The 26,189-nt window shown below is 37.2% G+C and overlaps 1 protein-coding gene across 1 annotated transcript in view; it reads left to right on the top strand.

The window, feature by feature from the left end:
- Positions 1-915: 915 nt before the first annotated feature.
- The window catches only part of LOC131064883 (probable inactive ATP-dependent zinc metalloprotease FTSHI 5, chloroplastic), a 275,944-nt gene continuing 250,670 nt past the window's right edge, over positions 916-26,189 (top strand). Inside the window, exons 1-2 of the mRNA XM_057999211.2 lie at positions 916-1,996; positions 20,156-20,627. Of these exons, the coding sequence (XP_057855194.1) occupies positions 1,053-1,996; positions 20,156-20,627 (1,416 nt within the window). The 5' untranslated portion in view covers positions 916-1,052. The remainder of the gene's footprint in view (positions 1,997-20,155; positions 20,628-26,189) is intronic.

Below are 26,189 nucleotides of genomic sequence, written 5' to 3' on the forward strand. Positions count from 1 at the left end.
ATCGGGTTATCGAGGTAACAAGAAAACACTCCTCTCGATACCCAATAACTCTTTCCTCAACTAGCACTCATCCTATCAGGTCCACAAGATAGCTTGAAACTCTGTCCACTTTTCTATCGGGTCCGCGGGATAGCTTGAAACCACTCTCCTCGATAGCCGATGACAATACTCCGCACCTTTGTTTGCTCATCAGGTCGTCGGGGTAGCTTGAAACCACTCTCCCCAATAGCTGATGGCTTCGCTCCAAGCCACTGTTAACTCATCGGGTCATCGGGGTAACTTGAACTGACTCCTTCTAATACTCGATGACTCAACAATAAACAACCCATCGGAATAGGTTATCCCGATGCACTTATGGGATGCTATTTCAAACAGAGAAAACACATTTGAACTTAATCACACCAAAATTGTTGAAAACTTTGAAAATGCAACCAAAACTGGGTGCTCCTGCACCAAGGAACTTGTCAACTAGACAGTTGAACAAGTTATCTTAGGTCAAGCCCCCTGGAAGGCTAAATTAATAACGATATTGAAAACATTCATAAACATACAAGTGCCATATACGATAGTGATGCATTCATTCCTTTATTTCCCTTTAGAATTTGAAGTGTACTCTAATTGACATATGATCTCTATGTGTATGTGCATATCTTTAAATACTATGTCATATCAACATGCCATACAAATATGTGTTTGGTTGACTAACAGTTGTTAGTAAAAAAAGAGCTGCACTCTTTTTCTATTATTTTAGATCTATAATGATCATTAAAAAAATAGACTACAGAAATAAAGCTATAATAACAAATACAAATAAAATAAAACTATAATAACAAATACTTATTGAAAAACAAAAATAAATATTAAACTATAAACCAAATTTAATATAAAAATATTAACCCATTTCAGCTACAGGGATGAATTTGTACGGGAATGTTAATTACACTTGATTAAGGAGCGATATGAAAAAACTGTGAATAGCCTAATCGCTGATAAGGCAAGGATGGGTTTAAGGGTGGCTTTGTAGAGGCGACAGGAATGCAGAGGCAGAAGACATGGAGACCATGATGGTGAATAGAGCTTCTCGTTCCTGCTCTACAAGCCCTAACGCCATTCTCAAACCTTATGCAGCTTTCCCCCAATCCAGAAGACAATGGCGGGTGAGAAGCATTCGCTTGACCAGTGCAACGAGAAAAATCTTCTTTAAGCCCCTCTTCCCTTGCCAACCCATAACCAAAATTTACAGTGCTTGTCAGAGTTGTGGAATCTTGGAGAACGAATGCCAAGATACTAAAAATGAGAATTTGGTAGCAATTTTAAAAGCCTTGCTTAAAGGTTTGCAGAGGCTTCACGAAAACAAGGTAGTTGTGGTGGTGGAGGTTATTCGGAGATTTATGGCCTTGGCAGTGGTTTTATTAGCCTTGGGTTTTGTTCCTCTACAGAAGCGCGCATTGGCGGCGCCTGCAGCAGTGGCAACTTTGGAGAGTAATCATATCAAGAAAAACGAGGAGAGCGATATCAGTGCTTACAAGCGAGAACTGGATGAGGCGGTCGAGCTGATAGAGAAGAGGCTGCAGGAGGTCCGGGGAAGCGACGACAAGGATAAGCTACAGAGGCTTGAAGAGGCTATCCGCCTTCTAAGGGCCAAAACTGTCAACGTGCGAAGCAACGTGTTGATTCACACGCAGGCATCTGTTAGGCGGTTGAAGACTTTAGAGGCACGCCTGCTCAAACAAGCCGAGCAGCTCGCAAAGAACTTTGTGAATGCAACGAAAGAACTTGATCAACAGGCGGATGAAAATATGAAAGTCAAGAGTGAAAATAAGGTTAGGGATGCAGAAAACAAGTTCAGAGCAGTTTGGTCCGAGCTTACTAAACTCGAGGCGGATTTAGTGACTAAGGAAACTGAGGGATTGCGGCTTGCCTTTCGACAGATTCCTGCCATCCAAGACAGGGTTGATCAACTGTTTCAGCCCAAACCAAATCCCCCTTCTACAAGGTAGGTTGTACCAGGGGAATTTTTGTGTCCTTATTTTTGGCATAAGTTCAATTTTTTAAATTCGTTTATAAGGAAATTTTTTAAAATCAACAGATTTGCCAAAATCGATAATTATACTAATCTATTTAAAAGATATCGAGATATCAGTTCAAGGCATATCTATACAGTATTTGTGACATATGTTAGATAGCATCTTAAGACGGATATTTGAGAGTGTCTTTTATATAAATATATCTAAGCTATATATTCTACTTCATGAGGTTCTAATTTTCTAAATTTTTATAGCTGTATATAACATACTATTACCCCCTACAATTTAATATAATGAAGTTTTGATGTGTAAATAACTGTCAAACTTATTTTCTATTATCCACTCATTCCATTACAAATCCCTTTGCATCCGTTATTACCTATCGATATATGAATTAATTTTTAACTTGTTTTTTAAGATAGAAAGATTCCTATGCTGCCCGACACTTACAAAGAGAAGTTTTTTTCTTTCCTTGTGGGCATTGTATTCCTAAGGAGGGAAAATTTTGGTGCTTACTAATCGCTTTTTTCTTTTGCAATTAAAATAAAATGATTTCCAAATATTTGGTATTGTTAATTTTGGTACTTTCAGATTGTATAAACTTAGGAAAATCAGAATTAGATTAAACTAGGTTAATTAACTCATAGTTTTCCAGACTTAAGCATGAAATGAAATGAAATGCACAAGGACAAAACACAATTACCCTGGGAAAACCTCCGAGGAGGAACAACCCAGCCAAAGGATCCTCAGATCTGATTATGATTATAAACTGAATATTACACACTTATCTGGAGCATAGAGGTTGCAGTCACAAAGAAGAGATAGAAGACTTCACAATTAGGTTGCTGATGAGGTTATGATTTGCAGTCCTTCTCATTGGAATTTCTGAGTGTAACAAGGGTAACAGCACCTTGAGTAGATTACAGTCCTTCAAGGGTTCGCTTACTTCAATTGGAGATCTGCTGCTAAATAGGTTCACTGTGTTCTATTGCAGATCTGCTACCATCTGGTGAAGTTCGCTGCCTCCTATTTCAAGATCTACTACCTTCTATTGGAGTTCGCTGTTACCAGTTTTCCCTTCTATTAATTTCGCCTTCACCAAATATGTTTTGCATGTGCATAAAAACTGAATGTGGATATTGAGAAGTATACGCCATCTTTATATGAGTCATATTCCTTTTTATTTATGTTGGCCTTCTTTGCATTTAGATCTTTTATTTATTTTAATTTCTTTTTAGGTGAAGTGAGATAGGGTCGGCCCTATCAAGGAGGCGAGTGGGTTTGAGTGAAGCGTGGAACCTTTTTGGGTGCACCGAAAGGTATTGTGCCGGGCCCTATATTAAGGAGGCAGATTCCAATGTTGCCCAAGGCAATTGGAATCCGCCAGCCCTAATTACAACCAACACTCCCTCTTAATTAGGGAATAGGATCATAATCATAATCTTCCAGCTTGCACACAAGCATAGACTGGATCCACCTTGTATTGCTCACAGAGGGTGGAGAGGATCCTTTTCTACCATCTTACATTGTCCGTAGAGGATGGTCAAAGGTTACAATACCATCTTACATTGCCCGCAGAGGATGGTTTAACAATTACACTTCTCTCTGAGAAGTTTACAATACCACCTTACATTGCCCGCAGAGGGTGGTTAACAATACCATCTTACATTGCCCGTAGAGGATGGTTAAGAATTATACTTCTCCCTGAGAAGTTTACAATACCACCTTACATTGCCTGCAGAGGGTGGTTAACATTTACAATACCATCTTACATTGCCTGCAGAGGATGGTTAAGAATTATACTTCTCCCTGAGAAGTTTTACAATACCACCTTACATTGCCCGCAGAGGGTGGTTTTATACAATACAAAGTATCACTGAAATTGAGACTCCCTCTCAATCGGAGTTTCATTTTCCACAATACCAAGTCTATCCCTGAAGTACACAAATTTCACTTTGGATAGAGGCTTGGTGAGGATATCTGCAACCTGCTCATCAGTGCTGACAAACTTCAACTGAATAGCACCTCTTTGCACCATGTCCTGAATAAAATGATAATGGGTTTCCACATGTTTTGACCTGTCATGAAACACTGGATTGATAGACATTTTAATACAACTCTGATTATCACAGTGAATAACTGTAGGATCCCATGGCTGACCAAACAGCCTAGCAAGAAGCTTACGAAGCCACACTGCTTCTCTGGATGCAACATTTGCTGCAATATACTCAGCTTCAGCAGTACTCAATGCCACTGAGGATTGTTTTCTGCAAGCCCAAGAGATCACTGTAGAACTCAAGCTAAAACAAATACCAGAGGTGCTTTTCCTGTCTTTGACGCTTCCAGCCCAGTCTGCATCAGAATAACCTTCCAAGGTTATTGGAGTGTTAAGTGGATACTTCAGCCCAAAACCAACTGTGCCCCGCAAGTATCTTAGGATATGCTTGGCTGCAACAAGGTGAACATGCTTGGGCAAGCTCATGAACTGGCTGAGAGCATTTACAACAAAACATATGTCTGGTCTAGTGTTAACTAGATACATCAGTGATCCAATCGACTGTCGGTACTCGGATAGATCTGCAAATTCAGAGTTAGCTGCAGAAACACTTAACTTCTTTAAGTTAGATTCCATAGGAGTAGACATTGGTTTACAATCCATCATTCTAAATCTTTTCAAAATGTCAATAGTATACTTCCCTTGACTTAGAAAGATTTCGTTAGATCTTTGCCATACTTCTAGACCTAGGAAATAATGCATTAGACCTAAATCTTTCATTTCAAATTCTGAAGCTAGTTCTTTCTTGCATCTAATAATAAGTTCATCTTTACCAGTAAGAAATAAGTCATCCACATAAAGAACTAGAATTAGCATTTCATCATTGGCTACTTTAAAGTAAATATTAGGGTCAACATCATTTTTACAAAAACCTAGACTTAGCAAATATTTATCAATTCTTTCATACCAAGCACGAGGAGCTTGTTTAAGACCATACAGAGCTTTTTTTAACCTGCACACATGGGTCAATCTATCCTGAATCTCATATCCCTCAGGTTGCTCAATATAGACTTCTTCCTCAATGACACCATTGAGAAAAACAGTCTTAACATCCATTTGATGTAGTTTCCAACCCTTAGAGGCAGCAATAGCAATTATTGTTCTAATGGAAGTATATCTAGCAACAGGAGCAAAAGTTTCTTCATAGTCTATGCCTTCCTTTTGGGAAAAGCCACGCGCTACAAATCTAGCCTTATATTTTTCAATACTACTATCAGCATTATGTTTAATTTTAAATAACCATTTAGATGAAACAACAGATTTACCTTTGGGTCTGGGCACAAGGTCCCACACATCATTCTTGATGATTGACTGATATTCTTCATCCATAGCAAGCTTCCAGGCATGATGACTTAAGGCTTCTTCAACATTGCAAGGTTCAGTTTCAATGAGATTACACATTAAAGAAACGTAGTTGGAAAATACCTGAGGTCTCTTAGTTTCACGGAAGGTGCCACTTGGAGCAGCAAATCTCTCAGCTTCTTGAATGGTGTTTCTTACCCAGAGTGGCCTCTTTTTGATAACAACAATGTCACTAGGAATATCAGTGGGATTCATGGGTTTTGGAGGATCATCATGATCATCTTGAGGTGGAGGTTCAACTTGCTTCCTTTGAATCTCAGGGTTAGTATCAACGTCTATATTTTGATTATCATTAGATTCATCAATAACACAAGAACTTTTCGATTTCTTAAAAGCAATGTTTTCTTCAAATTTAACATCCCTACTTACCTCAATGTACCTTTGACCTGGGATGTAAATCCTGAATGCCTTGGAGGATTCACTGTATCCGACTAGCATGCCTTTCTTTCCGGAGGGTTCCAACTTTGATCGTTTTTCCTTGGGCACATGAACATAGACGGGACTTCCAAAGATTCTGAGGTGACTAATGTCTGGTTTGGATCTTGTGATGGCTTCTTCCGGGGTCATGTTCTTTAGAGCACGATGAGGACATCTGTTCTGGATGTATACTGCTGTTCTAGAAGCCTCAGCCCATAGGAAGGTCTGCAAGCCCTGATCGTGGATCATAGCCTTTGCAGCCTCCACAATGGTCCTATTCTTTCTTTCAGCAACACCATTTTGCTGAGGATTGTATGGAACACAAAACTCCCTCTTAATTCCTGACTCAACACAAAAATCATGAAAGCTACCAGAGGTGTATTCACCTCCATTGTCAGATCTTAAACATTTGATTCTTTTACCAGAGAAGTTTTCAGTTAATGCTTTAAACTCCTTAAATTTACTTAAGACTTCATCAGATTCTTTAGATTTCAAGAAATAGATCCAAGTTTTCCTAGAGAAATCATCTATGAAGATTACATAATAAAGGAATCCACTAGGAGATGCTATAGACATAGGACCACATAAATCAGAGTGAACAAGTTCTAGTTTGTCTTTAGCTCTATTTTCACTTTTATGAAATGGACTTTTAACATTCTTACCAATAGCACAACCTTTACAAGTGTTATCATGAATTTGACTGAGTTTAGGCATACCTTCAACTAACCTTTCAAGAGATGGAAGGGCTTGATAATGTAGATGTTCAAGTCTTCTATGCCATAACTCACAGGATTCCGGAGCCTCATTAATGAGGGCTTGAATAGGGTTAGTGGAGATTTTATAAAGACTATCATATCTATGTCCAATTATACGAGCAGATTTAAAACTGTCTTTCTTAGACCAAGCAAGGACTTTTCCTTCAGAAAATGCAATTTGATAACCTTTATCTTCTAGAGCAGAAATGGAAATTAGGTTTCTTTTAATTCCAGGAACAAACAATATATCACTGAGATGTAAGGAAATACCGGAATCTAATTTTAGAGAAGTAGAGCCAGAACCTCTTACCGAATAACGAGCGTCATCACCAATTACCACGTGAAGGCCGGTATCCTTTTCTACTAGGCCTGAGAGATGATCACAGTAACCTGTGATGTGTCTGGAGGCACCACTGTCAATTAACCATGTATTGCTATCTGAGGGAACACTGCTAGATAGAGCGGAGATAAATAAGAAGTCATCATTTTGTTCTGAGACTTCATTTAGGTTTGTTTCACTTTGGTTAGGGTTAAACTGACATTCCTTAGCATAGTGATCGAATTTGTCACATCTAAAGCATCACACACGCGAAGTATCTCTTGGTTTCTTCCAAGGGTGTTGGGAAAAAGATCTGGAATCCCTATTTCTTTTAGGATAAGGTTGCTTCCAATTTCCCCTTTTCTTGCATTGAGTTGCAAGCATGTGATGGTCATCTACATGGGGGCTCTTGGATTGACTCCTTGTGATGAGGCGAGACTCTTCTTGGATGCAATCATTCTTAAGGCGATCAAGTGAAGGTAACTCAGACCGACCACTTATGGTTTGGATGAATGACTCCCATGAGTGAGGTAGACCATTAAGGGCAATCATGACAAGGTCTTTGTCTTCCATGTTATGGCCAATTAAACCTAATTGATTCTTTAGTTCTGAAATTTTCATGAAGTAGGAAATAATAGAATCTTCTTTAGCTATTTTTATATTAAGTAGTTGTTGTCTTAACGTAATTGCCCTACTAAGATTATTAACTTCATATGTACCTTGTAGATGGCTGAACATTTCCCTCGCAGTGGTGAATGAGGCAATAGAGGTGACGAGGTGGTCTTTGACTGAATCAATGAGAATCTTCCTGGCCTTGATAGCATCCTTTTTGAATTGTTTCAACTCAGCTGCATCCGAAGGCTCAATTAGCTCTTTCGCTTCTATGAATTGGAGAAGATCTTCTTCCTCAAGAGCCAACTTGATTCGAACTTTCCATGCAGTAAAATTTAGATTCCCATCAAGCCTATCTTCAACTTTCAGCCCCATTGACCTGATCTGCAAAAGCTACAGCAATCTAAAAATGAAAGTGTACTGAATTTTAAATCTGAAGATTGATCTAACCAATTTGCTCTGATACCATGTTAATTTTGGTACTTTTAGATTGTATAAACTCAAGAAAATCAGAATTAGATTAAACTAGGTTAATTAACTTATAGTTTTCCAGACTTAAGCATGAAATGAAATGAAATGCACAAGGACAAAACACAATTACCCAGGGAAAACCTCCTAGGAGGAAAAACCCAGCCAAAGGATCCTCAGATCTGATTATGATTATAAACTGAATATTACACACTTATCTGGAGCATAGAGGTTGCAGTCACAAAGAAGAGATAGAAGACTTCACAATTAGGTTGCTGATGAGGTTATGATTTGCAGTCCTTCTCATTGGAATTTCTGAGTGTAACAAGGGTAACAACACCTTGAGTAGATTACAGTCCTTCAATGAAGTCCTTCAAGGGTTTGCTTACTTCAATTGGAGATCTGCTGCTAAATAGGTTCGCTGTCTTCTATTGCAGATCTGCTACCATCTGGTGAAGTTCCCTGCCTCCTATTTCAAGATCTACTACCTTCTATTGGAGTTCGCTGTTACCAGTTTTTCCTTCTATTAATTTCACCTTCACCAAATATGTTTTGCATGTGCATAAAAATTGAATGTGGATATTGAGAAGTATACGCCATCCTTATATGAGTCATATTCCTTTTTATTTATGTCGGCTTTCTTTGCATTTAGATCTTTTATTTATTTTAATTTCTTTTTAGGTGAAGTGAGATAGGGTCGGCCCTATCAAGGAGGCGAGTGGGTTTGAGTGAAGCGTGGAACCTTTTTGGGTGCATCGAAAGGTATTGGGCCAGGCCCTATATTAAGGAGGGGGATTCCAATGTTGCCCAAGGCAATTAGAATCCGCCAGCCCTAATTACAACCAACAGGTATTACAAGCTGAACATTTCTTTCAATGTTTACAAATTAAGTAATTTTTTTATACTTTTTTAATATCGAGGAAAAAAAGTTTCAAATTATATGTCAAACTGAACAACACACAAAATCATAATCACATCATGAAGAAAACTGTAACCACAGTACTACAAAGAGCTTTAGTAGAAACACAATATATATGGAAATATCAAAGTCTTAGGGCCCTTCCAAGGAACTCATCACTAGAACAAGGAATACAAAGTTTTATGACACATTGGATTGCCAAACTAAAAGTAACAAACTATATTCCGTGGCATTGCTGGGATGGGGATAGCTGGAGATGGCAAGACATGTTTAAGAGTATATACACACACACTCTCTCTCTACACACACACACACACGTTTGTATATGCATATGCATCTACATATACATACATATTTACATACTTACATATATGTCTATATATATACACATACATACATGTCTATATATGCATAGACATATATCTGTTTATATGTGTTGCTATGTGTATATATAGATATAAATGTAAGTGGATGGAAGTATATACATACATGTGCATACACACATATATATGGAATATTTTGCAAGTTCAGCTGTAGATGGCATTGTTAATTTTAACACTTTCAGATTAACTAAGACTCAGAAAATCAGAATTTATTTACTAATTAGATTCATTAGATTTAGAGATTTATAGTTTCAGATTTAACACAGCAAAGAAAATAAAGAAATAGAGACAAGACACAATTACCCTGGGAAAACCTCCTAGGAGGAAAAACCCAGCCAGAAAAGATCCTCAGATCTGATTATGGATTATAGTTATGCAAACGATACAACACTTATCTCATGTGTTTTGTAGGTTCAGATTTGTTGTCACTGGAGGTATGGCAGATCACGGTGGCTGCCTTCAACATTTACTTGCTATCATGTGGGAGATGGATGCTGATGTTGTCTTAACCCAAATTGCAGACCTTTAAGAAGTTCACTGATTCCTTGTGATGGATTTCGCACCTCCTATATATGTATGTTGCTGTAGCTATCATGTATTTCGCACCACCTTCAATATGCAGATTGCTTTAAGTGCAGATCTCTTGTGATTTCTTGGAGTTCGCATTAGGCATGTAGGTTTCGCATGAAGAAGCAGATTGAATTGATTGATTAACAAATGAATCTTGATCTTTTATTTATATGGAGCGAACTCCTTAACTAGGTCGGCTTTTCAATAATTAAACTTTTAATTATTTCCTTTTATCTGCCTTGTTAATAGGGTCGGCCCAATTGGATAGTGCGCTGAGTGTTTATTTGTTATAGCGCGGGGGATAGGGCCACGTTAGAGGGAAGAGGGGCCAGACCTTATTTGGGCGGATTCCAATGTTGCCTAAGGCAATTTGAATCCGCCCTTTCCCTAATTAATATCAACAGGCATCAATATTCAAGTTCAGACATTCAAGTAGTGCATCAAATTCAAGATTTAGTGTTCAATTTCATTGATTCAACTATAGGAGCATTAAAATCTTCGTTGTTTTTATTACAAATATGAACTATATAATAACAGAAGTGCCGATGACTACAAGATTCAGCACAATGTTTTCTAGTGATATAACAAATGAAACAATGCACCATTCCTTAATTTTTAATTTTCATGTGTTCTTTTGTTAAAGGTATTAGGGCATCTATAAATATCATCCTCAACTTGAATTGAAAAATGGGACAATTTGTTACATTCAAGAGAATCCAAGTTACTATTTAGATTGTCATGTAGAAAAAGAAAAAGAAAGTTTAGTTGTTTTTAATAGGACAAAAAATCTGATGTCTGTTGGGACGTTTCACTATCTTTGCTAAGTTGCTAGTTTGGGTTTGAGGTTTGTGTTTTGTTGTTATGATGATTTTTTTCCATTAGGTTTGACATGGTTGGATATGGTTGTATTTATATTATATATATTCTCATAATTTTCAAACACAAAATGCTCATAACTCATTGATTCAATGTCAAATGTGAAATCAATGCAAAATTTCAATTAGTAATCTTTGTATTGCTTTTCATTGAGAGAGTCAAGGTCAACATTTGGCTCAAATGAATCAAAGGCAGCCACACTCAAGGGTTACATCCCAACTTGTCTTTGCCCCCTCGTAATTGACTTTCTTATGTGACAAGAGATTCAAGTTGGAATGCACATAGACCAATTCTTATACTGTTTTTGAAACAAATTGAGTGGATAAGGGAACATGTTCTCCAATTTCACTTAGTCAAAGCAATCACAACTTGTTGTAATTGTATACAATGTCAATACAACATTTAAAATTAGGAAACATGATATATACTTGCAAAGAAAAGTAAGGAACTTAAATAAAGAATGCATACTTGAGGTAGAATTTTTAGTGCAAGATGTTGTACGTAAATAGAGTCTTGGCTATGGATGTACCACAATTCATGAGTGCCTTGTACTTGTCTTGAAGAGCACAATATCATGATTCCTCGAAGAGATCAAATGGCCAAACTCACCAAAGACAATAATCTAGTAAATTTGGATTTGAGGACATGTTTTTGAATGCATCCTTGTAACCACCTGCAACCTCTTGATGTCTATATGGTGCGACCCTCTTTAGTAAAGAATGTCTCCCTATGTTCCAATATTTGGGGACAAAGCAAATGCCAAGAGATGCAAGGGTGTGGTCATCTTGTTCCATCACTGAACAATGATTATTTGCACTCTTTCAAAAAATGTTTTTGGGGGTTTTTCTCCTTGGCTTTTATAATGGTTCTTATTTTTTAATCATTGAGTTAATGTTATCATAAATTTCACCAAAGATGGTCAATTTATATCAATATATTTAATAATACTCATGATATGTTCAATGAAACTCAAACTATAATCTACACAAGCTTACCGATTGTTATCTAGGATGAGTGCTTTGACCTTCTAGGCTTTATTTTGTATTTGATTGCGTCCATTCAGTCCAAAGATTGCCAATGACCATGGTGCTAAATGGTCCTTGCACCTTCACAAGCTATTTCAAGATGATTGTGTGTGATGCAAATCGAGCCTCAACAATCTAACATAGCATAAAATACAAAATAAATTAAAAATTTAAAGATGATATATCAAAAAATTTATTTCATAACCCCACTTCTTTGTCATGGCTTGTCCCTGTCCCCATCCCTTATTTACTCAAGCCCAAGGGCTCTAGATCATGGCATTCCTCGAAAGGTGGAGACCTTGGAAAATGTGCATAACTTGCAGTTGTGTCTCATGAAAGGTGTAAATTATGAGAATAGAAGGATGAACAAGGTCTTAAAGGATTTGCAGCTTGAATGGTTAAAGGAGAAGAATGAGAAGGAGAACCCCTGTTTAGATAAATGCAAATCTTAATGACACTTTGTCTATCCTAGAATGAATAGTTGGCAGGCTAGAGTAGAAGGTGCAAGAGGTTAAAGGAATTCAAGAGGAAGTTGGTCTGAATTATTGCTTGGACATTATTAGTGCAAAGAACTCAACTAGTGCAAGAAAGAGGAGTGTAGAGATGCAAGAGGTAATGTGGAAAAAGACCAGAGGCCAAAAGAAGAAGCAAGTTGTCAACACTGGTGATGCCAAAGAGGAGTCCCAATCACTCAATATTGAAGCCTTGCAAGAATACTTGGAAGGCTACAAAAGCCTGAATGATTTAGTTATCTAGTTAGCCTAGGGTTCTTTGCTTGTCTTTTGGTTGACTATCAGTTGTACTTTTGCTATCTTTATCTTTGTCTCTATTAGGCCTATGGTGTTTTAAGGTTTGGACTCTTGTTCATTCTTGATTTTATGCTCATTGTATTATCTTTTGTCCTTGTTTAAGGTTATTGGGCCATTTAAAAACCATTACCTCTTCCCTTACAAAAAGAATTAATATCAAAATTAAATTAATTTTAAAAACAAAATACTAAAATATTTAAATTTCATAAACTTATAATTTATCTTCAATAACACCGACTTGGAGAAGGACCTAATGATGGCTTGTGATATATGATGATTGTCACAAACATTTGAATCTCAACTTTGTGTAGATCTATTTGATCCACTCCATTTGTGTGCGAATCTTTTGTATCACCAAGTTGAGGGAGTGGATGGCTCATAATGTCAAAAAATATGCCCATATCTAGCCTCCACGAATAACCCTACTACCTTGCATTTTTCAGCATTGTCTTTTATGACTTGGAAAATGATTTTAGGGCCCACCACGTCAATTGATTCTATGACAAAGTTAGCAATGAAGGTCACATTCTTCATTTGACCCTTACAATCATTTCCTTCAAAAAATATTGCTCCTATGGGGCACACTACAGTTGCATTAATAAATGGTCTATTTTTGCAAATCCTTCCATCTATTAGAAATGATTAACACTCTTGCGGTGAACCATGTTTTTTTGATTGCTTGTAGTAATGCCTCTATTTAAGCTTTTTCCTTGTACAATAATATGGTGCACATATTTTCATACTTTAATAACAAAAATGCATTCTCTACAACTTTTTTTACTATGTTTTGCATTCATTTTAAGTATTTATTTTTGTATGTGTTTTTACTCTTCTTTAGCCCTAGTTCACAACTAGTCTAGCCTTGTGTTTCTTTGTTTCTCCCTTTGTGCTTGTGTTTCCCCTCTCCCATGTGCAGCTACTTCATGTGTAAGCTTTACTTGCTTTTCCTATGTGATGTTTATCTTCTCCCCCCAAACATTTAATTTTTGTGTGTCCCCCTTAATGTGTAGCATACCTTTCCCCATGTTTCCCTTGTTTCTTGTGGATCACTAAGTCTTGAAATCACATCCATCTGCTTCTCTTTGGTTCTGTTAACCTTCTCAAGATATTTGAGTTTCCTAGCATCAAAAGACAACCAAGCCATTTTGTGTGCCACCTATCAAACAAGCAAAGTAGTGTGGTTGTCTTTTCCTTTTTTTGTCACTAAAATTTAATATGAGGCTTATTGATGACAACCTACTAGGCTTCTAGCCTTAACTTGCTTGAAACTCACCTAAAAAGTGAAAACCTATGAATAGGTCCTCTTTTCAATTATTTTAATTCTATCCCATTACTATCCATTTTTAAGTTCTATATGCTAGTGCTTTCTTGGAGATCTCTGTTGAAGCTTAGACTCTCATTGAATCTTGCTTTTTCTTTGGAGCTTTGCTTGGACTCTTCTTGGAGCCATTTTGTGCTTAGTGTAGCTCTCTTGTGGCTTCTTTCTCTCCACCCACATGCCTTTATTTTGCCCATTTTCTTTCTCCCTTTGCTATTAGGAATCCCATTCTGATGTCCATTTTGCATACACCTTATCTCCACATCCTTTTCCTCATCCGAACCCTTACAACCCTCTTTGATATCCTTGCGATCATTGTTTTCTTTCTCTTTTTGTGTTCCCACATCCCTAGTCTTCTCTTACATTTATTAGGGTTTTGTTTTCCCATCACCTTTTGAGATTGTCACAAGCCTAACTTTGAAATATATTTCTTGCCATACTTTGGCATGTGGATTTTGTTGAAATATTGACAGTGGGGCTGATTAAGATTGGCTTCCTTTTAACATTTCCATTTTTAGTGTCCCTTGTCAAGTATGTTTGAAGCTCATTTATGGGAGAATTTGGGGAGAATTTGTGTGTATTCAACATTTGGACCAGAACAAATTAGTGTGCGAAATATCAAGGCAGAGCATGCATGCAAGTTTGGAAGCATTTTGAGTAGAGAACATGTGCACCATAGTTGTCTAGCACCCATGTTTTGCACATTAGTGTCAGTTGCAATTGTTTAGCACCCTTGCCTAAACGCTTGTGCCAAACCAACAATCCTATCACATTTTATTAGTTATAGGTTTTAGACTTGGCATACGGTCTTCTCATCTTTTACCCTTTGTACAAGTCAGCACATTTAGTTTTTGTTAGCTGAAAGTTTTTCCATTTATTTTGTTTTCCCTATCTTTTCATAAGCTTAGCTTAACGTGTTTTTGCATTTCATTTCATTGTCTTAATGCATGTTAGGTGTTTGAGTTGATTATATAGCTTTTACAATTGAAGAACTGGTTTTGTTGAAGATTTGTATCTTATTTTGACCAAGGGGCAAGCTTGCCTTATCCCTAAGGATAGACACGCCACCTAGGGTGTCTCTTAGTCATAAATTAACTCTTGGAGCTTCCAAATTCATTTGGTAGTATTGAACCCCCTTCAAAGTTCATTTCCAGTATTAGATTTGTCAAATTCTTAGCACATCACTTTGATTTTTAGATTTATTGTCTCCAACATATTTTATTTATAGGTTTCTTTTCCCAACTCTTGTATAAAGTTGATTATAGTTTAGATTTGATTGTTTTAAGTATTGTGTTCCAATACATGTTGGATTTAGATCTTGCTCATGAGAAGTTTATATACATGAAAAAATAACTCCTAATTTCTAAACTCATTTAGTGGGTTAGGGTTTAATTTTTCGTTCACATATCTAGGATTAGCATAATCAAGAGTTACATTACAAATTGTTGTTACCATTTCTTGCCACTATGGTGATCTCACAAGGATGAAAGGAACCCCATTGACATAAATGCAACAAGTAATGTATCGATTTGCAGTCTTCCCCTCCTCATTTTGGAAGGCCTTTTCCAATGGGCCTCATTTATATGAAATAGGGGGGGAGGATGGTGACATAATGAAAGGATGTGGGACAAGTAGTACTATAGGGCCAATAGGAGGCTTGTAAAATTCTTAAAACCAAAGTTTGAAAATTTGAACTTAGACTTGACTCGTCAGCCCAAAATTTTGACTTGAACTTTGGACTCGGCAAATAAAACCTCATAATCACACTCAAAAAAGAAATCAATGCACTTAGAGAACATAAATGTATAATTTGACTATCAATTTGTCATAATTCAAACATTACACCTGTCATATGACCCTCAAACTGTAATGTCCCCTTCTTAACCAGTTGAGTTGGTGGACCATTAACCTATTCAGTTTGGTTCTCATAGGCTATTGTGTTAGGGTTAGGGAGCTTTGGAGGCGGCTTGTCCAGCAGTTGGCAATATTTGATGTTTAGTTGAGCTTCCACTGTTATTATGAGCATTATGCCCTTTTCTAGAGTGATTTTGGGTTAGTCTTCCAATACCTACTATTTTTAGTAAGTTAGTTTTGAGTACCAACCGTGTTGAGTCAGCTGGCAAGTTTACTATTTTTTTGTTGTCTGTGGATTCAGTTTTGATGATTTTTTAAGTGTTTTATATAATTTAGTGGTTTTTAACGATATGTTATTAGTTAATAAAGTTAAAGATTCAACTTTAGGGGGCTAGTTATAAAGTAAAAGGTGACTTATTTTAAATGGATGGGGGCCTTAAATATTTAATGTTACATTGAAAGATTAAGTAAAGTGATTTCTATTAAACAAAAGGCAAAATTGAAAGGGGCCAAATTGCTTGGAGAGCTATAAAGGGAGTTTTATGAAGCTCATTTCTCATGCTGAGTTTTGATACTTGATATTGTCATTTCTTCTGGAGGAGATTGCTCTTCTTTGATTTGTGAGGACAAAACCCCCTGCAGACAACATTCTCTACGTTATTGAGAGACGTAATCCAGAGAATAACTTGTTGCTTTCATTCGAATGTCATAGCTGTGCACATTGGAGGAGTTCTTCATTTCAGTTCTGCAGAGTTTATTGAATATCTGATTTGTAGAGAATGATTTGGGAGAAGATTCAAAGAAGTTTACATTGTCTTTGCTGACCATACCTCGTTCATGTTGGCCGTACCATTTTATTCCAGCCATACCATTTCCAAAACTTAGACCTGAGGGTTCTAGGGCAGGCGTTTGGGCTTGGAGGGCTTAAATCTGCATTCTTGGAGATCATTGTTTGCTGTTATACAGTTCTACACTTAGCCGTACCACTTTGAAGTCGTTTGGTGAAGTACCTAGGGTTCTAGGAGATTGTATTTGTACCACTTTGGAGTTGCTTGGTGAAGTACCTAGGGTTTTTGGAGATTGTATTTGTACCACTTTGGAGTCGTTTGGTAAAGTACCTAGGGTTTCTGGAGATTGTATTTGCTGGTTATTACTGCTGCAGTATATTAATTCTCATTTCCAGCAAGTGGGTATGTTCATTTAATGTTTGTAATCTTCTTTGAGCATCTGGGTATTTCGAGTTTCATATCTACTTTGTACTTTCAGATTGTAGTTGATTTGAGCAATGAAAGTTGCAAGTTATTATCATTTATTATCTGCTCTTGTAAATCTGCACTTTGCAATATATATATTTCTGCACTTCTCTATTCTCTATCTCATTCTACCAACAAGCAAAAAACAGAAAACCCAAAACAAAAAAATTAGTACAAAACAGGCTGCATATTATACAAACTCTCAAATTTTTTGAAATTCCATTCACACTGTCTGTTATATTTAGGTGCTAGAAGAATCCAGGCTCAGAATTTGGGAGTCTTGGAGCAGGACTTGGCCGAGTACTCGACAAGACATAGCTCAAGATTCCTAATCGACACGACTTGGCCGACTTGAGGACTCATGAGTTGGGTGAGTCCGCTGAGTCCTCAAACTATGTTCAATACACATGAAAAATTTCAAAATAAACTTACCTTTGATCAATAAATCTCATAGGTGCAACTATTTCTCTCCCATTGCATTCAACAAACATGGTAGAATACCTTTGTCAATCAAACTATGCTCAATACACATGAAAATTTTCAAAATAAACTTACCTTTGATCAATAAATCTCATAGGTGCAACTATTTCTCTCCCATTGCATTCAACAAACATGGTAGAATACCTTTGTCAATCCTTCACCTTCAAAAAAATAATTAATTAGCTTCAAGAACGAAAAATGGTAGTTTAGGGGCAAAGTGGGTGTTTTGGTCTCTTATATTTGTCAATAAAATGTTTTTTGACTCATTTAATGCCAAATTAGGTCATATTATGAATTTTTAAGGTGTTTTTTGGTTTTAAAAATTCAGTTTAAAACCTTCTCTTGTGGGTTTGCAACAGGTATGCTTCGGCTAGACCCTGGGTAAACCTAGGGCCATCTCGGCCTTGAACTTAGACCCTAATTGAACATGTCTAATATGATGCTCAGATTTGCTGAACTCAGTTTCATGGTGTCATTGGGCTGTCTTGGGGACAATTAGATGTCCATGGAATGTTTGGCACGGGTGTGGTTTGTTTCAAGGATGTGTGTCTAATTTTGTGGTAGACTTGAGATTATCAAGAGGTGTTTCTTGTCTGTCCCCTTGGTTGTTCCTAGGTGTGGGAAATATGATTGAGGAACAGGGATGTGAGGAAAAGGTTGGGCTAATTTTTAATACGACTTAGTAAAAATTATGTATTGCAGGATAGCTTTTAATTTGTGAAAAATATTATTTTTGTTTCTTTCAGAATTTCCTTAAATTTTGTATGATTAATTTAGATGTTGACTTCATTTGAAGAGCCACTTGAGCTTTATACATGAATGGAATGGAAGGACCATTTATCTACTAGAACTAAGTCTTGTTGGCATCCACATTTTGACGAGTGGATGACATTCTAGGCCTTATTTTGGATTAGCAAGAGGGAAAGGAGCTTGATAGAGAGATTTTTGTGAGAAGATGAGATATGTAATTCAAGAAAATTATAAGTTGGGCCAGCTTTTGTTTTGAAATCTTTGATTTATATATAAAGCAAATATTTTTGGTTTTTAAATATTTTTACTAAATTGTTTTTCTGTCAATTATTGAGAAATAAATAAAGCTCCTGGCTCCATATTCCATTGAGTGTTTTAACTTTTGGGTTTTGTAATGATTTGCACATAGAAAAGGCTGTTGACTATCAACTGACTTGATCCTTGTGTTTTTATGCATTTGTTATCTTTACTATTGCTTGAATGTTTCAAAACTTATATATTTTATATTTTTAAGCAGTTTCTTTTTTATCATTTCCCAGTTTCTAAATGGTGCATATCTTGTGTTTCCAAAGGCATTTGGCTGTCCTGTTTGCAAAGGTGTTAATAATCAGAAACCATACCCATCTCTATTGTTTGCACAAGTCAACTACTAACAAAAGGTGACTTTGATTCATTTAGCAATAAATCAAAATGATAAGCGATGAATGAACATAGAGCAAAGGAAAAACAATTCTTTATTGATATATTTTTTTTTTTGGTTACAATCTTCCCTTTGGGTCAATTTACATATTAATTGCAAGCTTAGATTGTCTATTCCACTTTATAAGTTTATACCCTTGTTCTGATCAGCGAAGGAAACTTGTAACAACCTTATTGTTGCGTCCATGGCAATGTTGATTACCCTTGGCTATTTTCTAGTCTTTCTACCAATTTTCATTTACCTTAGACCATTTTAATTTGCCTCAAAGGTGTTAGTCACAAGGTTTTATATTCTTGTCAACAAATACCTTGGAAGGATTTTCATTATGCAAATTTGGAGCTTCTCATATATGTGGCTATGATAAGTGTTGGTGAACCTAAGTGCCATTAATCTTGCTGCATTTCATACGTATATTGTGGCCGAATTTTATTATGCAATGTGTTTGTGTGCATAAGTTGGCCTAATGACGAGGATCCAGTGTTTTCATCGTGGAGGACAGAGGTTTAAATCCAGAGGGGGCTGTGGTATGTACATGGGGTCTCAGATGCGCAGTGCATCATAGATCTTAAAATATACACTCCTTTTCTTTGCTCCCTAATATGTACATAGGAGGATGGAAGGGAAGCAGGCAAAATCTTATTAATATACGATCCTGTTTGCATCACCAGAATATTTTTATATAGGGAAATTTGGATTTGGAAAAGTTTGAACTTTTGAGCTATTATCATGGTTGTTGTTAATTTATTAGTTTGCCTTGGCTAATCATATGCCTCATTAACTCGTGCAAACATTCACTTATGTGATTTGCTACTTCCAATGCCTTTAATCACCTTTAAATACTGCTGTCATATACCCCAAAATTGACTCGGGATTTTCTGTTTAGCATTTGTCTTTAATAAGAGGTTTGCTGCATGGACTATTGTACGCTAGTGCTGGTTTGGTTATGTATAGGCAATTATTTTGTTTCTGTAGTCCCAATGTTTGCACGAGTCTTTTGTCTTGCCAAGTGGTATTTACTATCTTTGGGTAGTTCTTTATGGAATCAAGTGTTATTTAATCTTGTGCTGAATTAAGCAATGCTTAGTTTTTGGTTAAACTTTTGTGGGCATCTCTGCTTGTTTTGGTTTTTATATGTCGTCTAATCAGAAATAAAGGTATTCAGTTCCCTAGGATGATTTTTCTTCATGTTTGTTCTATTTCAGTGAATATGAAAGATCTACAGAGGAATCAAATGTGACACAGATCAGGAAGAATTTAGAAGATGCAAACAAGAAGACATGGGAACGGATAATATTGCCAAGTGCAGTTGATTTGGAGGAATCGGAACTGCCTATTGATGGGGAAAAGCAAAAGACACTGAAACGTATAAAGGTAGAGTCACAAAAGTCAAGGGAGATGCAAGAAGAGTTAGAGAGTTTAGTCAGAAAACAGTTGAAGGTAGCTGGTGAAGAGAAACTTCTGCTTGTTGTAACACCACAGAAGGATGTTGTGAAAGGTTTTCCTCCGGTGGAGTTGAAATGGCTTTTCGGTGATAAAGATGTACATGTTCCTAGAGCTGCAAGTTTTCATATGGCTCAAGGATGGAAAAAGTGGCGTGAAGAAGCCAAAGCAAATCTCAAAAGCAAATTGCTGGAAGATGTAGAGCTTGGTAAAAAATATATTGCTGAAAGACAGGTGATACACCTAATTAACCATTGTTTTCATTTTTTCTGGTTTGTAACATAGTTAATATGGTAAGCTTCATTTCTGATTAGAGATTTAACTTGGCAAAATTGTAATTTAACAACGGATATGCATGATGGCAGTACAGAGTGATTGAATTAGCTGGTTAGCCATGGAATAAATTCTGATTTCTTTTTTGGCATTGAGTCAAATTAAAAAAACTTTATTTTTATGATTTCTTTCGACCATCAGTCACAGCAGGATTGTTAGGGTTAATGTGGGCTATAGCTTTGGTTTCTAATTCATTATTTCTATTGAAGTTGTCATGATTGATGTAGGTTATTTTGTAGGATCGATGATGATTTTATGTTTAATCTCTATATGTGTGATAGTTGAATTTGCTTCAAAAATCATTGTAATATTTGTCAAGATTTGTCTTCAAGTAATACCATTTTAGTACAAATTTGATTTTCATCATTGTGGTAATTGGAATCTGTATGTTGACATGTCTTTGAGAGTACTGATGAAAGGGTATTATATTATAGGAGATTGTCACAATCATCCTTAGTGACATGAATTATGATAAAACTAAGATGCTCACGTATATGCATTGAATGATATTTTTTGTTTGTTTTAAATTATATTACGTGAATAACATGATCAGTTATAAGTACAAACTCTCTTATGTTTTTTCTATGTAGATGATAACTGACTCAATAGCTGGTTTCATTTGCTTTTCCTCTTTCCTTATCTCAATTCAGTATTCATCTAAACTCAGTAATTATTGATCTAGCATGTTGGAGTATACATTGGTCAAGTTTTTTAACCATATCTCTGATTTTCTTGATTTCTAGGCTGAATCCAGAGATATACAGGCGTGAGGACAAGCAGACTTACACATGCAACTGTTATGCTAGGGATTACATCTTGAATGTTATTGGTGAGGAGGATAAAGCTTGTAAATAGGAAAATCTATCTCTGTTTTGGAGGTTCCTGCAAAGCTTTTGATAGTCTCTGGACACTAGTTGTTCCAGAGGCTGTGAGATTTTAGTCACCAAATCTGATTATCAGCTAAATTGTAACCATTTATGAATATCAACGTGTCTTCTTGAAGCATACACCACATCCACAACACTATTGTTATCTATGTTGCTCCAAATCTGCCCACCACAATAATGTATGAGTTGGACTTGGATCAGCACGTGTTGCACTCATGCAGCTGGCATGGGGTCAGATAATTTCTGTTCACATGGCAAAACTCAATGAAGTGGGGGAGTACCCAAAGGACTATTCTCTTCATGAGGAAGGAGAGACCTGCGAGTGTCACCAATATTAGTGCTTGGGGTGTGTGTCATGCTAATTTGATCACTTACTTCACAAGGAAGGATAGCTTGATGGCAGACAATTATGTTGAAGCATGGAGTTGTGGTTGAGATGTGTGGATGTTGCTTGGCAAACCTTTGAAGTGATGTGGTCAAGACAATTCTTTTGTGGCCAGGTGTGTTCTTGGCACAGATTAGGTCTAGGTCTTGTTGAGGGGTGGCAAGAAATCATTGAGATGATGGTTCTCTATCTCAATCAATTAATGGAGGGCTAGTCCTTGTGATTGTCTTGTTTTCCTCTTGGACTTGTTGCAAAATAGTAGCATGCCTTTGAACTTTTTATGGGTTGAATTTTTCTTGGTTTGGTTGAGAGGTTTTGAGCTTGTTTAAGATGGACTTTACCGAATCCTCTTTGACCATAGGACACATGAGCCTGATAGTGGGAGAGAGACGGAAGACATGCGTTGTTTGCTGCACTTGTTGTGTGTTGTGTTTGTGCTTGTTTCATTTGATTTGTTGAGTGCCTTGGATGTGTTAGAAAGGGCTTTTGAGTCTTTGATCGATGTTTTCTGAAAATCAACTAGCTATCTCTAATGTAAATGCAGTAAATAGACAATTATGGTATGTTTTTGTATTTTTTTCTGAAGTGAAATGCGAATTAAATAACTAATGCAATTAAAAAATTCTAATTGTAAATTTTGACAATTTTGTTTTGGTATTGATTGATCTAATGTGTTAAATGCCTTGGGCCTGTTAGCAAGGGCTTTTTGGAATGCTTTGAACTGATAATGCTAAATTGAAACTAAATTTGTAATCTAATCTTAAGTTGTCTAATAAATTACAAAAACAATTAAATTCTAGCTATTCCAAATTAATAGACAGTGACACATTGGTCTAGGCAAGATTGAAGCCATTTAATCTATTTTTTAATTCTAAACCAGCTCTTTTTAAGGCAAATTAAATTAAGAATTCAAAACAAGCAGCAATGGACATTTCACCCCTAGAATTTTTAGTAGATAGGATTTTTGGTGAAGATTTGGCTTATAGTCCTTAGGGGGCCAACTTTCATATTCCCTTCTCTCTTCTTCAGCTTGGTTGTTTATTGCTGTATCTGATAAATTAAGTACATGAAATAATAATACAAATGATAATGCATACTAGACATGGCAGTAAAATATATCTTTATTCACACATGCAATTATTACAGAGAAGAAGACCAGAGATGGTCGGCCAAGGATTACAATTGACTGGACTATTCCATACTACCTTCCTTGGCGGTACACAACATATTTAAAGGACCCAATGGTTGTCGAGAGGTACACAACCGTCAACCAACTGACACATTAACTACCCGATAGTGACAACCCACTTAATACAAACAATTAATACATTGACAGATAACAAATATTATCACACATAACAATAGGCATTTTATGCCGACTACATCACCTCCCCACCCTCCCCTCAAAAAAAAAAGAAAAAGTTGTCTTCCAGACGACAAGTAAACATCAAGTAATATTCAAAAAGACTAATGACAGACAATGACTTGGGTTGGACGAACCTAACTTGTAGTGTACCTGCCAAATCAAATGGGAGTTTGGGGGAAATGCTCCCAATGGGGTCAGCACCCCTAGCAGGGTCAAGGGGTAGCACCCTCGTGGAGTTCCGGGGCAGCACCCAGGGCGTGCTCTTGCCGCCAACACCAAATTAAGATCTTTAGAACCACACGAAATTCCATGGCGCACATCATTTTTCTGATTTATTAGGATGCCAAAAACAATATTGAGAAAGCTCGATAATAGAGATTTTGAAGTGTTTAAAATCTGATGTTTCATGAAGAATTTGCTTCCTCGTGCTAAAAGTTGTTACACTTAATTGAAGAGATGAAGTTGTATGAACCCTGGAAGAGCCAAGTGTACAATGTCACAATGAAAGTATTGTACCTGTTTGCTAATATGAATCCGTACTCCAAAAAATTGATGGTGCCATACGGAAATGAAATGTTGGTACTGTCGTATGTGATGAAGTTTCCATACGGGGATGGAATGTTGGTACTTCCTTCAGGAATGACATGTTGGTGCTGCTGTATGGGATGAATGAACTTGTGATATCGTACAGAGTGTATACTTGAAAGCCGTACGGTACAACCTAATGACTGCTGTGAGGTCCATATGGTTACTCCACAAATATGCCGCACGTGTCTAAAAAAGACCCGTACGATTACTCCACAAATATGTAGTACGGTGCTGAAAAAGACCAGTCTCCCCAAATATACCGTACAATTACTCCACAAATATGTTGTACGGTGATACATCGAAAGGGTTGTATTATGATAGTCTTGCCACACAAGTTACTTTGTACGAACCAGGGTCGTACACTTGGAGAGAAAAAGATTTGTCGTGCTTGTACACTTGTTAATTGACACCGTACTCTTGGAAGTGGTACTTGTACGCGGGATGGAAGTAGTGCCAATAGTGGCTGCACGGCCAAGGTTGTTCCAAAAAGATATCATTGTTGCCTCACTGGCTGTCCCATAATAAGTCTCGCACGTTTTCCTTTATAGTTGGCGGCCTCATAACATCTTGTCAATTTTTCTTTTATAAGGTTTACTTTATAATGTGGTATCATATTTTGCTGTACGATATGAAATGGAGACCGCACATGAGCAATATGATGTTGTTGTATGGTACCCATGTATGCCTTTCGTATGGCTTGCATGATTCTCGTGCTACCTGTGAACCCCTCGTATGGGTATGATTTCCCTTCGTGCGGGCTCCCTCGTTCATACCGCCTTTGTTCTTCCTTCGTGGGCTTTTCCTTTCCTCTTTCCATCTCCGTACTATCAAATGTATCATCCTTAACTTTACATACTTTCGTCGGTTGCTCTTCACCGAGAGTTGTAGCTTCAAGAAAATTACATGTTGGAGAAAATACCTCGTAGTCCTCCATTTGCCAGTGGAATAGTCTATTCAAGGAACTCATCTCATCTTCAAAGCAGTCTTCCAACTCAAGCACCCCTTCATCGTTGGGTTCCATGGGCAGTCAATGTCTTCATGATTCACCGGTCCACACCATTTGCACAATAATTGTATGTTGTCTTTCTTGTTCTGGCAGTATCTCACAAAGTGTCCCCATTCATTACATTGTCAACACTGTATGATAGGACATCCTCTGGAGTCGTATTGTATTTGATTTCAACCTCGTTGATTTCCATAACCGCCTAGCGATACATTCTATGGTTTCAATGGGCTAGACTCTCCCTGTGTGAAGAGTACTTGTGTACTTATAGTTTTCAAATTATATGGACACTCCTTTATTGAATGACCCATCACTTGGCAAATCTCACAAACATCTTTTTAGGAGAACTACTTTTCGTGTGCCCCTCAATTTTGCACTCAGTACACCCTAGTTCATTACATTCTTTATTGGTTCCTTTCTTAGCCTTCAATTCTTTCATCATTCTCAACATATCCCGTTGAAGGGCTTGAATGGTTTTGGATTCTTCATTGCTGCTACCTTTGGTGCCCTTGTCATCGCCGGTCTTCCTCTTCCCTCGAGAGGATGTTTTGGTTTCACTCTCAATGTCCATCGCCCAATTGTAAGCATCAACGTACAAGGACGAAGGAACAACTTTCATTTTCCTCTTGAGAGATGGGACAAGTCCCTCCACGAACCACCTCTTCTTCAATCCTTCAGCCGACTGGTGTTCCATCTTGTTCAATAATTCTTTGACCCTATGATTGTAAGCACGTACACTCTCGTTTTTCTCTTGCTTGGTATTATAGATTTCAGCTACAATCTCGTTGTCATCCCTCAAGAGTTTGAACTCCTCGAATGCCTTCTTTAGTTCACTCCACTCGGCCTTGTCCTTAGCATCTAGATCTGTGTACTAGTCAATAGCAATTCCCCGAAGGGTGGCGGGAAATGCCTTCAACCACTAATTGTGGTCATCTTGGCTATTCGCCTCCCATATCGTTATACATGTCTTACAATGGCGTACAGGTTCCTTCGATCCATCCCCTATAAATTTAGGGAGTTTTTGCTTCTCCTTTGTGTTCATCATTGTTTTCACTCGGAAGGTACTAGAGGAGTCTTCATCTCGGGCCCCCTTATTCTCGGTTCCTTGGTGAGGGACAAGTTCCTGCAAATTGGTTTCTCGCCTGCTTACTCCCTTGTGTGCCGAACTTGGGGGATTGTTCCAACCGCTATGTTCCAGTGCTATCCCTACAATCTCATCCACGTGCGCGTCCTC

Source organism: Cryptomeria japonica, chromosome 5 (genome assembly GCF_030272615.1).
Source record: "Cryptomeria japonica chromosome 5, Sugi_1.0, whole genome shotgun sequence".
NCBI lineage: Eukaryota > Viridiplantae > Streptophyta > Pinopsida > Cupressales > Cupressaceae > Cryptomeria > Cryptomeria japonica.